Source organism: Populus euphratica, unplaced genomic scaffold, assembly GCF_000495115.2.
Source record: "Populus euphratica unplaced genomic scaffold, PopEup_1.0 scaffold6.1, whole genome shotgun sequence".
Taxonomy (NCBI): Eukaryota; Viridiplantae; Streptophyta; class Magnoliopsida; order Malpighiales; family Salicaceae; genus Populus; species Populus euphratica.
The window spans coordinates 1,559,148-1,574,717 of NW_011499849.1; the positions used below are offsets into that span (position 1 = coordinate 1,559,148).

General features: G+C 37.7%; 2 protein-coding genes across 4 annotated transcripts; both read right to left on the reverse strand.

Annotated features, from left to right (window-relative positions):
• Positions 1-1,472: 1,472 nt before the first annotated feature.
• Positions 1,473-6,956, reverse strand: LOC105120486 (GATA transcription factor 24-like). Of its 3 annotated transcripts, XM_011018699.1 has the most exons (11): positions 6,776-6,949; positions 6,256-6,619; positions 5,493-5,579; positions 5,275-5,408; positions 4,653-4,763; positions 4,455-4,569; positions 3,444-3,503; positions 3,004-3,069; positions 2,847-2,915; positions 2,473-2,553; positions 1,473-1,966 (listed from the first exon to the last, which is right to left on the reverse strand). In XM_011018699.1, the coding sequence occupies exons 2-11, from the start codon at positions 6,538-6,540 to the stop codon at positions 1,901-1,903; spliced, it is 1,074 nt and encodes a 357-aa protein (XP_011017001.1). In that variant the 5' UTR covers positions 6,541-6,619; positions 6,776-6,949; the 3' UTR covers positions 1,473-1,900. The 3 variants fall into 3 exon arrangements, with proteins under 3 accessions (XP_011017001.1, XP_011017000.1, XP_011017002.1); XM_011018698.1 differs by having other exon boundaries at positions 6,256-6,949; XM_011018700.1 differs by lacking the exons at positions 1,473-1,966; positions 2,473-2,553 and adding an exon at positions 2,560-2,751 and having other exon boundaries at positions 6,256-6,956.
• Positions 6,957-9,719: 2,763 nt separating this feature from the next.
• ZIM (GATA-type zinc finger protein with TIFY domain-containing protein) lies at positions 9,720-15,128 on the reverse strand. Its single transcript, XM_011018701.1, has 7 exons — positions 14,432-15,128; positions 14,085-14,159; positions 13,869-14,002; positions 12,481-12,588; positions 12,279-12,384; positions 10,202-10,261; positions 9,720-10,065 (listed from the first exon to the last, which is right to left on the reverse strand). Exons 1-7 carry the CDS (start codon positions 14,711-14,713, stop codon positions 9,958-9,960), a joined length of 873 nt encoding a protein of 290 aa, XP_011017003.1. The 5' UTR covers positions 14,714-15,128; the 3' UTR covers positions 9,720-9,957.
• Positions 15,129-15,570: the final 442 nt, after the last annotated feature.

Here is a 15,570-nt window from a genome sequence, read left to right on the forward strand (position 1 = left end):
AAAAAAAAGTTAATGTCTTTACAGAGCTTAAAGACAAACAACAGAGGAGCCGATATTATTATGAACACACCATACCAAAAATATAAATCTTTAATGTACAGATCATCCCAGTAAACCAGTAAAGAAGTGCATTAACAACATTGTAGAAAGATTTATTAATAGACATCGAAGCTTTCCCTGCAACAAACTCATTTAAGTGTTTTGCATGTAAATCAGAACATGTATTCAAAAGCAATAATGACTTTTTGAATCAATTTTGAATATAATTGTCATCAATTATTTTGGTGAACTATCTCTATTCGTGTTGTATCAAGTTTCTTAAATCTAGAAAAGAAAAAACTCCACAAATATTTAATGGGTTTTTCCGCTACCTCCATAAACAAATGAGGCCATTAAGCAACATAAATAATTATTTTAAAAGTAAATTCTTCTTTTAAAACTTGACCCCCCTACCAATTATAATTAATGTTGACCAATAGCTAGAGTTGAAGAAGATAGACCAAAATAAAACGAGAAACTGGAGTTCCATTAATGTTGTTGTTGCTCCCATCAAATAGTTCCCTCTGCATGTTTCTACGCTTGCACACGCACACATTGTGGAATCGGTCCATCATCCCCGATAACTCCAGTATGATTTGTGACCGCATCCAGTGTCTTTGAGCTGGGTCTTAACAGGACAATTTTCAAGTCAAGATAGGATATATGAGGGGAAAAAATAAAAGAAAACATGCTTACCCAATAGAGGATCTTGCAAAGTCTACATCCTAGCTGAAAGGCAACATTGACAACAAAAACTTTTTTCTTGGTTTGGTATATTTTTGTTTTTTTTTTTTATATATAGTTTTCTCAGTTTAATCAAACTTTTTTTATTTTATTGCTCACCCCTAATTTGGTTTTCTCAGTTTAATCAATTTTTTATTTTATTGCTCACCCCTAATTTGTAAGATTACAATCAGTGAAGCTCTCAGTGTTTTTTATTTTATTGCTCACCCCTAATTCGTACGATTACAAACAGTGAAGCTCTCGGTGCTGTCCCTGACGACAGGATCACTTACTCGTAGAGAGCCAGTATAAAATTCCTGTTTACACCTTTCTGTTCCTTTTCTTTTTTAAATCATCTTATTTGATGTGTAATTGCTCTGTTTTTTATATTGATTCCTAAACTCTAGTATTAATCTTCACAAGATCACACGCACTAGATTCATCAAGCTATGGTAAGAGAGATCGAAATGATACAGTCAAGGTGCTCTTATCACAGGTCGTATGGATTGATTATTTGATCGATGTCAATCTGCATATTTCAGATCGATTTTGCTTAGAGAAAGCAATTCCACAACATAACACGGTCTGATTCCAAGAGAAAAATTACACGGTCCAGTATTACAATCGCATTAGTATTTCTACCAACTTCGTCGCATGTGTCTGAGGCCTATTACAATTTGCCATCATACAAAACCAGGTTCTAAACATCTGAATACCAGAAGCATATTTAACCTAGTCTTTTGGGCCATGTTAAAAATGATTTAACAAGTACATTTCAATCTTATTACAGCCTAACAACCTAATCACATAAATACTGGTAAACGCACTCAGGTGTGTCCTAACGAATCACACACACACACGCACACACGATCTAGCATTAATATCCACAAGAAGCGGTGCCCCATATCTTGGTGTCGGCTGGAAGTAGCATCACATCTCCTGTCAAGAAATCAAATCTACAGTTGCGAAATGCCTGTTTATGGTTACAGCTCTAGTTACAATTCACAATTTACACCCTTCATGAGAGATCAGTAACTTTCCCTCCATGCAGCATCATGGTAAGAGGGATTGAAATGGCACGAACCATCTCCAATCCAAATCTCTCATGCATTAATCGAGAGAAGCAAACTGTCACCTTCTAATCAAAATTAGCAGGAATGTCAAGTTCTGTATCTGAAGGATTGGCAAGCTCAACCAGTGGTTCCTGCAAATCCCAACACTTCATGAAATAACGTGGTGTCACTGGAAAGCATCATATTTCCCAACATGTCATCCGAGATCATGGGTTAAGTGAATGATACCTTATTTTAGTGTAAAAATGAAAATAAAAAATAAACCTCTATTAAATTCAATATTTTTTGGACAACTCTTCATTGCTTAATAGCACATAACCATATTTGTGTGCTTGGAGTTCTTTGTTCTGTGTTTCTGCTCAAGAAACCATTCTTAACTATGTGCAGTTGCACATTAATGCTATAGCCATATCTGGGTTCCTGTATCTTGCCCTTCCAAATTACCCCTCACATTATGACAGGAACACTTTCTCAAACATGAGTGGCATGACCAATGAAGACTAATCAATAGAAAATGCACTTTTAGCTCACCAACAAGGAAATCGAGGAGCATACCACATAGGACGAGCAAACATGGCATCAGTACTTATCAATCATGTAGTGTTCTCATCAATTGATGTTCATATATATACTATACCTGCTCATCATCATCTCCGGAAGAATGGATAACTCCCATTGGCAAAGTATTTGTAATATCTTCAGTAGCTTCTTGCAAAACCTGCACCAAATGATAGACACATAACCAAGTGTTGGCAGACATACTGATTTGGGTGTTTGATAAATTTCCAGAAACATATGTACACAGAAAAAAGAACAGAGTAAAAATAAATCATGTCATTGCTTAGCCACAGAAGAGGGAAAAAAAAAAAAATGCTTCCATCCATTGTAAAATTGCTGAAGCCAGAAAAGGCAGGAACTGCACAGTTTTAATCCAAAATCAGCAATAAATGGTTTTGAACAACCAATAAGTTCATTCACTTGCATATGATAAGGCTGGGATTGGAGGCATACCTCATCTGGATCGATAGAATGGTTGTTGAATCCTTCGCTGACTGCCTTAGAAAGATCTTTAGCAGTTCCCTGCATGCCCCAAAGATCAACTTGGTAAGATGAAACATGCCAGTCCAGTTATCAACAACACAATTGCAATGGTAAGGTGAAATTGTACATGCTCATCCTGGTTACCAGAGAATTCCCCTTCAATGATGGAAGGCTTGACTTCGATCAGTGTTTCCTGCAAATCCCATTAACATGAGGGGTTAAACCAGTCAAAACAAGATAGCTAATGTATCAGTGCCATTACCTCCACTATAAATATTCAAATTAGAATTGATATTCAAATTAGAATTGAGACTAAAATGTAAATTTCACTGCTGGATTCAGAATATGAACAAAAAAACAAAGCCATTGCATGGAACTATCATGTACATGAAATTAAGATAAAGCAGTGACAGGCTAAAATAGGTAATCCTCATTGGCAAGCTCAAAACCAAGGTTGTATGAGAGCAACGAGTTTTTAAAGCAACAATTCATAAAAAAACAGAATCAGCTTTAAGAACTGAACTACACATTCTGAAAAGAAAAGCAGCTGTTACTCATGGAACATACAGGTTCTATTTGGTTCACTGGAAGATTCCTTCCTCCTTTACTGAGATCCCTCAATGTTCCCTGCATACTCAACAAGGGAAACATAGAACCAAAAGGATTAATAACGTTAGAAACCACATAGAAGCTCGACCTGAAGCATGTCTGGAAATTATAGTGTAACCAATGATTTCTAATATAAAAAAAAGGTGCAATTTTAATCACAACCGCACAGGACCATTCACTACCTATGTTTCAAAAACATGGTTAATTTCAAGCATTCGCATGGTTTATTGGTTTTGGAGAACTTAATTATATGCATGCACATAAATTTATCACAATTTTCCCTAAGGGCCCCAACAATTAAGACTTCAAATGTTCAAATCCTAGGAAGGATGGGAAGTGGGGGCTAAATTATTAAGACCTCGCTATGTAGTCCAGGGCGCTTGTTCAGCCTTTTAATGAAACAAGAAAAAAATCACATTTCAATCCTTTAATTTTTCATTAGCCATGTAATCAAGGATTGCAACAGAAGATTGGATAATAAGATTACTCATCAAGTGTTATCCCTGGACCATTATGAGAAATGAGAAGTGGATTGTTCCTCAAATGCAGCATGAGTATCAGTGAGTCAAACATTCAGTAAGGACATTGAAGTTGTTGCAAACATGTCCAATGACTAAATAAAAGCTTCTTTTCGTGTATTTTCATATAAAAAGGGCAACTAAATGAACACAATTGATATCAGATGATATTAGCCGTCTATAGGACTTTTTCCTGGTGCACTGAACAGATTTGCAAAGTTGAGCACATTAAACAACGGGCAAGAGCACAGCACAAACTCATTACCTTTCTTGACAAACTTGAAGACATCAGAAACCAAGAGTTAACTATCACCATTTAGAAACACCTATAAACAGATATAACTCCATATGATTGGCAATTGACTGTTTAACTCTATAGCTCCATATGCATGCAAAGCCATCTCCATAACTCCAACAGTTACAGTTAAAATGAAGTTTAAAGCAAACAAACCTTATTTGCCCACATCAGTCCACAAGCATTACATAAAGTCCTAGGTCCAGCTGGCCCACGACGCATTGCTGGAGTATTATTTTCACTAACACCACAGTGCTTACATCTCCGGACACTAAAAAGCATTGCAAGAACACATCATTGTCTTAAATATTTTTAAATGGAGGATCTCAAACCCAGATTATGTTTTTAACTCACACAGTTTCTGAAAGAGGGGTGCCATCCTGAAGGCAACTCTGACCAGAGTCCCAACTTGAATCCCCTGGATTTTCTTTCAAGGATGCAAACTGCCCATTCTTGCGGTGCATTCTAGCAGGACAACAAAGAAGAGAGTGAGACATTGTCAGTACCAAAAAACTAAAAATGATATTACCAAACTTAAGGGTGTCTGGAAAGAGGTTTAATTATGTAGATTCACATTGTGACTCATTATTTCCACCCCTACCATTAAAGTACATTTCTTTCTGTGATAAGCATCTCCAACACCAACTGCTTCCTTGTTCCAATAACCACCAAATCATAGATGAGCACTTATAGGAGAGTATTTAAAGAAAATTTCCAACAATAATTGCTGCACATTCAGCTGTCTCCATCCACTAAACTAAAAAAGGTTTTCACTCTCGGTAGCTCTCACCCAACCAGATATGTAAAAAGGAAATAAACAAATAAAATCATCTTATTTTATTACAAAGAGAACTTGCTAGTCCTGGCAATCTAGTTTATTATTTTCCATGAACATACGCACTTAACATAATCAGACAGCAGAAGAAACATTTTTAAAAAGGCCAAATTTAAAGTTAAAAGGTTTAATTAGAAGTACCTCTGTGCAACCTCTTTTCGCACAGTGTATCTTATTTTCTTGTCAAAACATCTCTCCTTTCTTTTTTCACGGAACCTAACAAGAGAGGCTATTCTTCGTGAAAGATTTGAGCGCTTTGGGGTGTCACCCACTCCCTAGAGAATATAACAAAGGATGCGTAAAATGTAAGCTCAGGAAGCAATGGCGTTGCTCTTGATAACCCAAAAACACAGCATTACCCTATTATTTTGATCATATTGCACTTCAATAGCAGGTACCGCAGTAGGTATATCTCGTCCTCCCAGAAGCAAGAGCACTGCTTGCACCTGACAGTCAAAAGCAATATTATCATTCATTTAAAGTAAGCAAACCCGAGACAGAGAACTATAGGAAGACTCGGGAAAACTAATGGAATGATGAAAAGAACAAAACAAATAATTGCATTAATTGTAAGCGTCCAAGTAATTAGGCTAATAAATGCATAGCAAGCAAATATGCATCCAATGTGATTGAAGAAGATGCAATCGATTTCTTCTGCAGTTCCCAAAAAAGCACGGAAACAAATATACATAGTTCTTGTAGAAGATTTCCTGAAAACCGAAAGCATCTCCATTCACGTATTAATGCTCACAAATTTGGTACGACTAAGAAAGCATCAAGAGTACGATTACTACTTTCCAACATATATGAAGTAAAAAAAGAAAAAAAATCCGTAGCACCAAAATAACAGCCTTCGGCCCTTCACACAAAATTCAAAGGTAAAAATTAAATGAATGTATAGTAAAATTCCGTACAATAAATTAACAAATACGTGCATAAGCATCGCATTCATACAGAATTCAAAAGTAAAACAGCCCTTACACTAAATTCAAAAGTAGAAAATAAACGAATATAAAGTACCAATCCGTACAATAAATTAACAAATGCGTCACAAGCATCATATTCATACAAAATTCCAAAATATTAGAGTTAAAATTGTGGATAACAGAAAAAATGAGAGACCTTTTCAGGGGTGACAGCAGGGAAAACGTAAACTTCTCCTTCAAAAGAGAGAGTGAGTTCACTAGTCCTCGAAGCTATAACCACACCACCACCAGCACCGTGGTTGTGCTCTGCCACACTCACGCCTGAATTCACTTGCGCTACTGCTGCTTCCTCTTCCATGTCATCCATACCATCACCGTCTTCGTACTCTCCGTCGTCATCGTCCTCGATCTGTACTGGAGCTCGCGTTCGGTGGTCCTTGTACGGACGCGCCTGTAGGGGCTGTGGATTCGCCGCCGCCATATGAAACCCTAACCGTCACCACCGACCGTCGTGGAAAGTGGAAACCCTAAGTTAGATCACTCACCAACTACCACCGCAGCTGTTTCATCGAAGAGGACATATATTTTCTTTTAACTTAAATAAATAATGATAAGTTATCTAAATAACTGGAATCGGTGAGCTGCGAGTTATAATTTAACTTAGAGGTTAGAAGAGGAGAAGGAGAAGAAGCTTCGAAAATGGAAGATAGAGAGACCTTAAAAATAGCTAAGATTTGCAGGGTCTGTACCCTGTAGGGGCTCAATTTGGAAATTTCTTTTCTTTTTCCCCTTTTTCTCTAGTTTTCTTTCTTGCAATTTGCCCCCTTTTTTTTCTATTTTTCGGATTGAAAGCGAAGAATTTGTCGGCTTGTCGAGAAGGATTTCTATTTGTATTTTAATCAAGGAGTATTATTCTGGGATTTCGCGGGAGCATGATGTTAGGATGTGGGGTAATTTTGGGTCCTTGATGCTTGTTTTCTGGTGGGATCCATAGAGAAGACGGCTCGCATGGATGGATGATGGGTGATTGGATGGGCTGATGTGTTTTCGGATGATGATCCAACGGCTGGTACTAATAGACGATGGCGTGCGGTGGAGACAATCACTAACTATGGTGTTGGAGATTCCAAAGTGGGCAGGGTATCTTAGTAAATTACTATGATGGGATAATGTGATAAATGCACATAGCTTGCATTTATTTTGGACAAGCAGCGTCTCACAAATTACATTGCAGTTACAAAAGAAACTGAATGGTCCGCATATTCCACTGTTATAGCATCCACAGGGGACTAGAATAGTTCTCTTGCATCGAGGTTGTTATGCCTTGCAAATATTTGGGTGGTTTCTGGTTTTAACAAGGGGTTGTGTTTAGCCGTGGGTTCAGGGGATGTCCTTAACTTCTCATTCAATCTCCTTTACACGTTGCTCATCGCCGAATTTATTTATATTTTATAGTGGAGGGCTGGGTGCTGGGTGCTTGGTGCTGCGCTGGCATTGAAATCCAGCATGATTGAGGCGTCGCCCTTGCTTGGAATTTCAGCGATCCTTACCCGTGTATACGCGCCTTACTTCTACGCTACCATTGATTTCGGTATCGGGAGACGCTGTGCGTTCGATCAGGGCAGAGTGGAGTGAAGTGGAGCGTGGTGTGTGGAGTAGGTTCAAAAGGTTTTTTTGAAAAAAAATTTAACTTTTTTTTATAATTTTAATTTATTTTAATATATTTTAAAAAATTAATAACAATTTAAATACAATTTCAAACACTCTTTTTAACTATCAATATCTCTTTTTGTTTTGGTGTAGATAATGTAGTTATAATTATTTTTAAAAATATTAAAAATATATATTTTTATTATCATAATATCAAAATAACAGTAAAATATAAAAAAATGAGAAAAAAAACTCAAAATTTTTTAAAACAACGGTTACACGACGTAAACTAACACACCCCCTCAAATTTTTTTAAAACGACGGTTACACGACGTAAACTAACACACCCCTCATGTACTGTACTGCACATAGGCGCGTAATGGTTTTTAGGTTGCTGATGATTTCACGTTTGTTTTTGGATTTGGACAAGTGTTTTCTTAAGTGGTAACCGTCTCTCCTCTTGGGTTCCGTTGTAATTCAGTTGCCATCCAAAAGTTAAGGTGCCCTGCTCCTGCTCTTTTTAGATTGGCTAACTCCTTTTTTAATGTTCTTATGCCAAGGTGATCCACTGTTGCTTTTTGTCCCATTATTTCGGGACATGAGCTTACCATGCATGTGTAAACTCTCTATTGGGTAAGATGTGTCCTTCATCTCGCTTAACCTTTCTCTTCTTTTGCTCTCATTTGTGTCTTTTAGGTGCTTTAGGAGGGGGTTTATAAGCTCTCTATATTTTCTCGTGTGCCATTTGTGGACGTTGCCATTGCTCTGCTTTGTGGGTTTAGAGGTCGGTTTTTGCTTCTCCCTATCATTATACTTGTGCGTTTTTCTGTTTTGTGGTCTTTTTTTGTATCCCTTGCTCTGGCTTTTTTTACTTCTGGTGCATTTACGCTGCTGTCGCTTTTGACTGTGCTTCCTTTTGTTTGTTTCTTTGAAATTTTATTGCCTGTGTTGCCTTCTGTTGCCTTGTGATTTGGGCTGCCAGAAACAACAGGGAGAACAGGGGTAGGACTCCTTTTCTTTTCGTTTAGGTTTTGTGAGGCCTTTGTTTTGTTAGCTATGGGTGTTAACCAATAATGTTATCCACATGAGATGTCTGACAGTTTACTCCTTGACTTTCATATGCTCTTGCATCCTTCCTTTGCTCATCGCCTGCTGTGGCTTCCACATTTGCGTGGCCTATATGTCTATCATCCGCGTTAGACTCTTGATCTAAGCAAGCATGGAATATGTGCATTGCTTGGGATTGAGTTTATGTGTCCAACATTCTTGGACATGCTGACTGTATAAATAATTATGTCTGACATGGTCTTTTCAGAATAATTCAAGATGGATTTGGTTCGGTAACATTTTGTGGATTTTGATGATGATGATGATTGTTATTGATTGATTTCTGAATTGTGAGTTTTCGTCTATGTTTGTTTCATTAGTTATTAAGATCTTGAATGAGCAAGCAAACTGAGTAGTTGATGAATAGCTGGCAAAGTTCAGAGAAGGGATCGTATTTGATAAAATTGGGGATTTGTTTCGTTGAATATGAAACTAAATTGTTCCATAAATCTTCTCTGTTAGGTTTTTTGTCGTAGAGAAATCAAGTCCCACCGAGTGGCAGTTTCTGTAAATACATCAACATTTGTATTCAATGGAAACTGGAATCTAACTTCACAGACAACATGTTGCCAACCAATCTTTTCCCCGAGGTCAAAAGCAGTACAAAAAAAGATGACCAAAGGGGAAGCAACGACCATCAGCTCATTTCAGGCCAAAATTCTCCACGGGCTCTATAGATAAGTTTAGGCAGTTATATAAGCATGCGAGGTTGACATGGAAAGTAAATTCAGGCTTGAAAACAATTTGGAGCATCCGTAATCTGGGCAAACTTATTGGTGAGACTGATTAAACTTCATTGATCACAATCCCCGCTTATTCTTTCCTTATTTCCAGAAAATGGTGAAGCCCAGACTGCATGTGATTCAGTGGAGTTATTGGCATATTAATCAAAGCATTTGGAGCTATATGAAACTACCAACATAGATCATTGAAACTTTTATGTTATACATCAAAGCAGAATCCTCCAGAGGTAAATCTCATACACTGCTTAAGGTAAGGACAAGATAACTTCATGTATTGATGATAGCACTATAATATCTGTACATTCCACAGGACAAGCAGGAATTAATTGCTATAAAACCTTCAACATGAATTGACGCGATTACAGTAGCCATTCTTGAAATACAACTCAGAAACTCGGTCAATGATCTGTTATTAAGGCCGTATCACCACCATTGGCGTAAGTAACAGGATTGTCATGTGTATCGATAGCAGGGACAGAGTCCGATTCGTTGGCTTCTGTTTCACCCTAAATAAAAAAGCACGCACAGCATTTACATGGCATGGTAGATTAGCAAATTGCTTATAGGTGGGGGGAAAACACTCAGAATTGATGTTATGTGCTGTACCAAAGAACTACAATTTTATGCAGATAAGGAATATACCAGATCAATTGGAGCCACAGAATGTTCCAGGGCTTTCTTGGAGTGATCTCTCAAAGTTCCCTGCAGAATTTTATTAATCAAATACGGAATCCAATGTCTATTTTTTAAATAAGGCGGGCTGTTTATTTTGGATGGCATGAAATGAATTTAGCCAAAATTGGACTTTGGAGAGGTGAACATTATTAGAAGATAACATTACAACCGAGATATCTTTCCAATAAATTGTAGCATGCAGATAGAATTTAAAGCAAAGCAAACAAGAACAGCCTTTTTCAGCACCAAAAGCAGCAGTTATCAGATGGTTAAAGACAATACAGCACAAACGCAAAATATCATTAAATCAGGAGTCCAATTCCAAAATAACGTATATCCACACAAGGATGCTGATGGGCCACCTAGAAACATTATATGGTATCACTGATGATCTCATCCAGTTGTCCACTTCCATAGTCCACTCTATTCTCACCATCCTACCAAAATGTGCGTCTAAACTCCAAAATACCAATACAAATACAGCAAACATTATTTCCAGAATTAATCTTGGCCCTAGACCCTCTTAGTCTTACATGGATGTCTCACTAACCTAGCTTCATGAATATCAAAAACTTTCCCACAAAAAAGTAAATGAAAATAGAAGAGGGAGAGATCTCAACTAATATGCAAGGTTCCAAGATATGATCCAGCATCACCATAGGATGCCCTTATCCTTTTTCAATAAGCTGTAAGCTATAGCTACACCACCTCCATTATCTAGTACCATGCTTCTTCACTGCAAGGGCTCAAAAGTTCTTGAGAAGTCAAAATCAAACTCGGTAAAACTAATTCTTTTTTCAGGTCCCTAAAGATAACAGCAATCCATTTATTTTCCATAAGCAAAATCATGAACCCCCCTCCCCTAAAAAAAAAAGAAAAACATTCACCAATTCATAAAATGACCACTACCATGAATTAACAGAAACCAGCTAATGCACATCACCAATTCATAAAATGACGAATACCATGAATTAACAGAAACCAGCTGGTGACCCAGAAGGTCTAGACAAAATCCATTCTCAAGAGTTGATATTACTAATAATTGAATACGTTCTACCCTCCACCTTGCAAATACATTAAAGCATGGCCTTTAACACACTGCTTATTTTAGAGCCTGATATCAGAGGGCTTCTTTGTTCACTGGATCTTGACTAATGAGCTTGCCAGGCAGTCGCCAAACCATCATCAAGCTAGCATTTGGAAGCTCAATTAAGCTTGATCTCATAAAGTTTTATTTGCTCAACAATGTCATGCTCAGAGCCTTGGGCAGCCAAAGCTTGCAACCACTGGGCTCCTTTGCATCCTTAGCCCTGCCTGCTACATGATCTAATTTTACTTGGTGAATTGTAACATCTAGTTTTTCCTCACAAGTTATTAAATTATTTTGTGATTTTTTTTCTTTTTCAAATTCTTCCTCCACTCAATCCATTAGCATCTCTAAGTCTGTTTCTTTTTTCAAGGTCAGCTCTCTCATCATAAAAATGTGAAAATGAAGACTTGGACTCGGCTACCGGCTGCCAATAGGATAGCAGCAGAGCTACTGTCATCCTCTTCACCCAATTTACAAAGTTAAAACTATTATTATCTTGACCTTGTTATCAATTCATCATTCATCAAACTGAACACCTTAACATGAATTCTGCATCATATGAAACCAAACATATATGCAAAAATAAAAAGTTCGATGACTTGTAGCGATGACGATGTGGCATGGCATATCTAAACTTCCGAACCATAATCAACAGCAACAGGCTACATTTGAAAGGTAGGGCAGAAACAAGCAAATACAATATCCATCAAACAATCACATGCAAATGTGCAAACAGTATGTATGGAACTGAAAGCAAGTGTACTGACTCCCTAACAAATGACATATATAACAATAGATACAGGATAATCATTATTTTTTTCTAAAGACCTAGACCTTAACTCAGCACCGAGAATGTGAAAATGCACTTTTCACAACAGTGATCACAATTTAAAAAGGGACAAGTGATAAAAGCAACATGGTATCCGTGTTTTATGAAGTTCAATAGATACTCACTCTGTTTGCCCAAAAAAGCCCACAGGCATTGCAAAGAGACCTTGGACCAGATGGACCCCGCCGCATCATTGGAGTGGATTTTGAATTAGTGCCACAGTGTGTGCACCTAGACAAGGGCACAAATGATACAAATATTCAAACGAGTTAACAATAAAACTCCTTTTGGGATATATTTCATTAATTAAGAAATATAGCAACTTACGAGGTTTCATGTTGGCTATCATCTTGTGCTGAATCCTGACCAGCATCCCAGCCATATCCTCCCTCAGACTTCTTGGCAGAGGTAAATTGACCCTTATTGCGCTGCATCCTGATGTAGTGATACATATACAATTAAAAAGATTTTCTTTTTGCAAGCTAGTCTACATAAATGCATACTACTATCAAACATCATAAAAGTAAACCTCTAAGAGCAGATGTATATAATATGATGATGTTGTGGTTCTGCAACGGCTATTGCAACTTTTCCTCTCAAGTTTTTTGTTTCCTGGTGACAATTCAGGTTTCCTGAATAATTACTCCCATAAAAGCAACAGCATACCTAACTTCCATGATTTTCTTATTCAGATAGTGCAATGAATGTGGATGGTACTGTCCTCTTATAAGATATTTCTCGGCAACTAATTATCATCGATAGGTTATCAACAAGTAATAGAAGAACTGGGAAGGCTACTGCATGTGCATAAAAAAGTATTTTCATTTCAATTTGTTTTTCTAGAATACAACTAAGGTTACTTGGCTAAGTTTTTAATACTTTTCCAAGATCCCTAGTGTATGATTTCATCACTTCTAGAACACATCTTAAATAAGTTTCTCAGATGTGGTAATTGAGCACAGAATCATAGTTTCAACAGTGTAAACATGTAAAAGGAACATGAATTTTTATGATGAATAACCAAAACATGATTTATGCGTGCATATATCCCTCCATAAAGGAAAAGGGGAGGAAATCCTTGATGCACGGTTAAGAGCTCCTTTTTTTAATTTATTCTGAAATTGCAGAAACAAATCATTTTCAGTCTCCTCTTTACTAAAGTATGAATGCTCCGAGAACATCATATGAAGTACAGTTTCTCGGAAAGTTTTAGACCACTGAGCTCATTAGTCTCCCTAGTTTCAACAACTTGCCACAATATGTTTCTACCAGACCAATGACTATAAATGCATATGTCCACCATTTGGATCTTTGCCAAGTATTAGTTAACTTTATACCTACTATGAATTACCTGAACCTTCCCCTGTTCGAAATTATTTATATGTTAAAAACCAGTAGATGTGAATTGCTAATGCAATGGAATAAATATGATGGTTACCAAAGTAGGAAACATAAGTAACGCAACAATAGTATGCTCTACTCTATTTGTTAAAAAACACAAATTCTCCATCTGTCACTCCTCTGAGAAAAGTTATGCGTGGTATAAGAATATAAAAATGCTTGCAGCACCTGAAACAAGTTTTTATTTTTTTGAATTTGATTCAAAATGAGAATCAACAAAACAAAAACAACTTGACACTTTGTTAGAACCAGTATTCCTAGCAACTCATGCAGTGATGTAATCATAAATCCAGAACATACATAAATAACCAAACCTGAGTGCAACCTCCTGACGGACACCATATCTAACTTTCTTATCAAAGCATCGCTCTTTTCTCTTCTGCCGGAACCTACTTAATGAAGCTGCTCGTTGAGGTTGAGTACACCGCGGTGGGTACTCCACCACACCCTATATTAAAACATAAAATGCAGAAAAATCAGATCAATTTATACCATATCAACATCTAATATCATCATGATTGAGAAAATACCCTTTGATTTTGAGTAGTCATTTCCAGACCAGGAGTTAATTCAGATCCTCCCAGTAATAACAATACAGCTTGAACCTGTAAAGATTACAAAATATACAGTGATGTTAACAAATTTCCCAAAAGCAAATAAGTCAAGCCCTAATTGTCCTTTTCTTTTCAATTGCAGAGGGATGACGTTGTTTTCGTCACCCTAAACCACAAGATTAAGCCTATTTCGGAGTCGTTTGAACAAAAAACAAAATCACAATTATGAAAACTCTCAAATCTTTTTCTTGAACAAAATATATAAATATATATATATATGTAAGAAAACCCTAAATTGCATAATTCAGGGACAGAAACAGTACCTTGTCAGGGGTAACGGAATCGAAAACATAAACTTGTCCACGAAACGTCAGGGTGAGCTGACTCGAACAATCACTAGGCTGAATCCCGAGTTCCGACGCAGCGACACCGGCGGCAACGTAGACGGAATCGGGAGAGACGTCTTCGACGACGACTGCAGGGGTGCCGTCTTCGTAGTGAATGTGATGGTGGTGATCGATGGGATCGGCTGGGGCACCGTCGTCGTCAACGCCAGTAGAGACGATCTGATTGTGAACGTTCATAGGCTGCGAAGGAGTGTACATTGGCGAATCTCGGGTGTAATTTGAAGCATTACAGAGAGGAGAAGAGAATTGGACAGGCAATTTACGAAACCCTAACCCCAAGTGAGCGAACCACTGAGTGAAAGAAAAGGAAGAAGAATTCAATCTTTACCGGAGAGAGAATGTGTTTAATAATAAGCTAGAGAGTTCGGGTTTTTGTTTAGGGAACTCTTAGCGCGTTCGGAAAGAGTTGATAGACAGAGAGAGAGAGGGAGGGAGGGAGAGACCGGAGAGTGGAGGGCGACGACAGACGGAACGGTGGGGTGAGTTAGGCAAGGAAAGGGGAAGCGCAACTCGATATAGGGAAAAGTGAAAAAACGGCTGAAATTGGGCGAAGGCCTTCTATGCCAAATGGGACTGAATGAAGTCTACAGTGAGAAACCCACCGCGTGCATTTATGAGTGTGTGATTTGAACTTGGATCATATTCTTTTCCTAACAAAAATAATTATAATTCAAAAAAAAAAAAACCTTAAAAAGAGGTAGCTCTCCTGTTACAGTTATAGCTTATTGTCTCACTATTTCATCATGGTGTTTTTTTAATTGTTCATTAGTTGGGGTGTCCGGCCAGCTTACGCGCACCACGACTAATCCCCATGGTCCACTGAACATCCTGCAAACCCAGCAGGCAGGTAAGGCAGTGCGGGGCTGACAGGCATGCAACTCCAAGGCTCGAACCCATGACAGCAGAAGGCGCAAGACGCTATTCCACTGCTAGGCCGGTGCCTAGGGTGCTCATGGTGTTTTTTTAATTGTTCATTAGTCGCGAAAAGTTCAATTTAGTTACTGAATTTGATTTCTTTGATCTTTATAGTTTTCAGTGTTGATGTTTTGATTCTA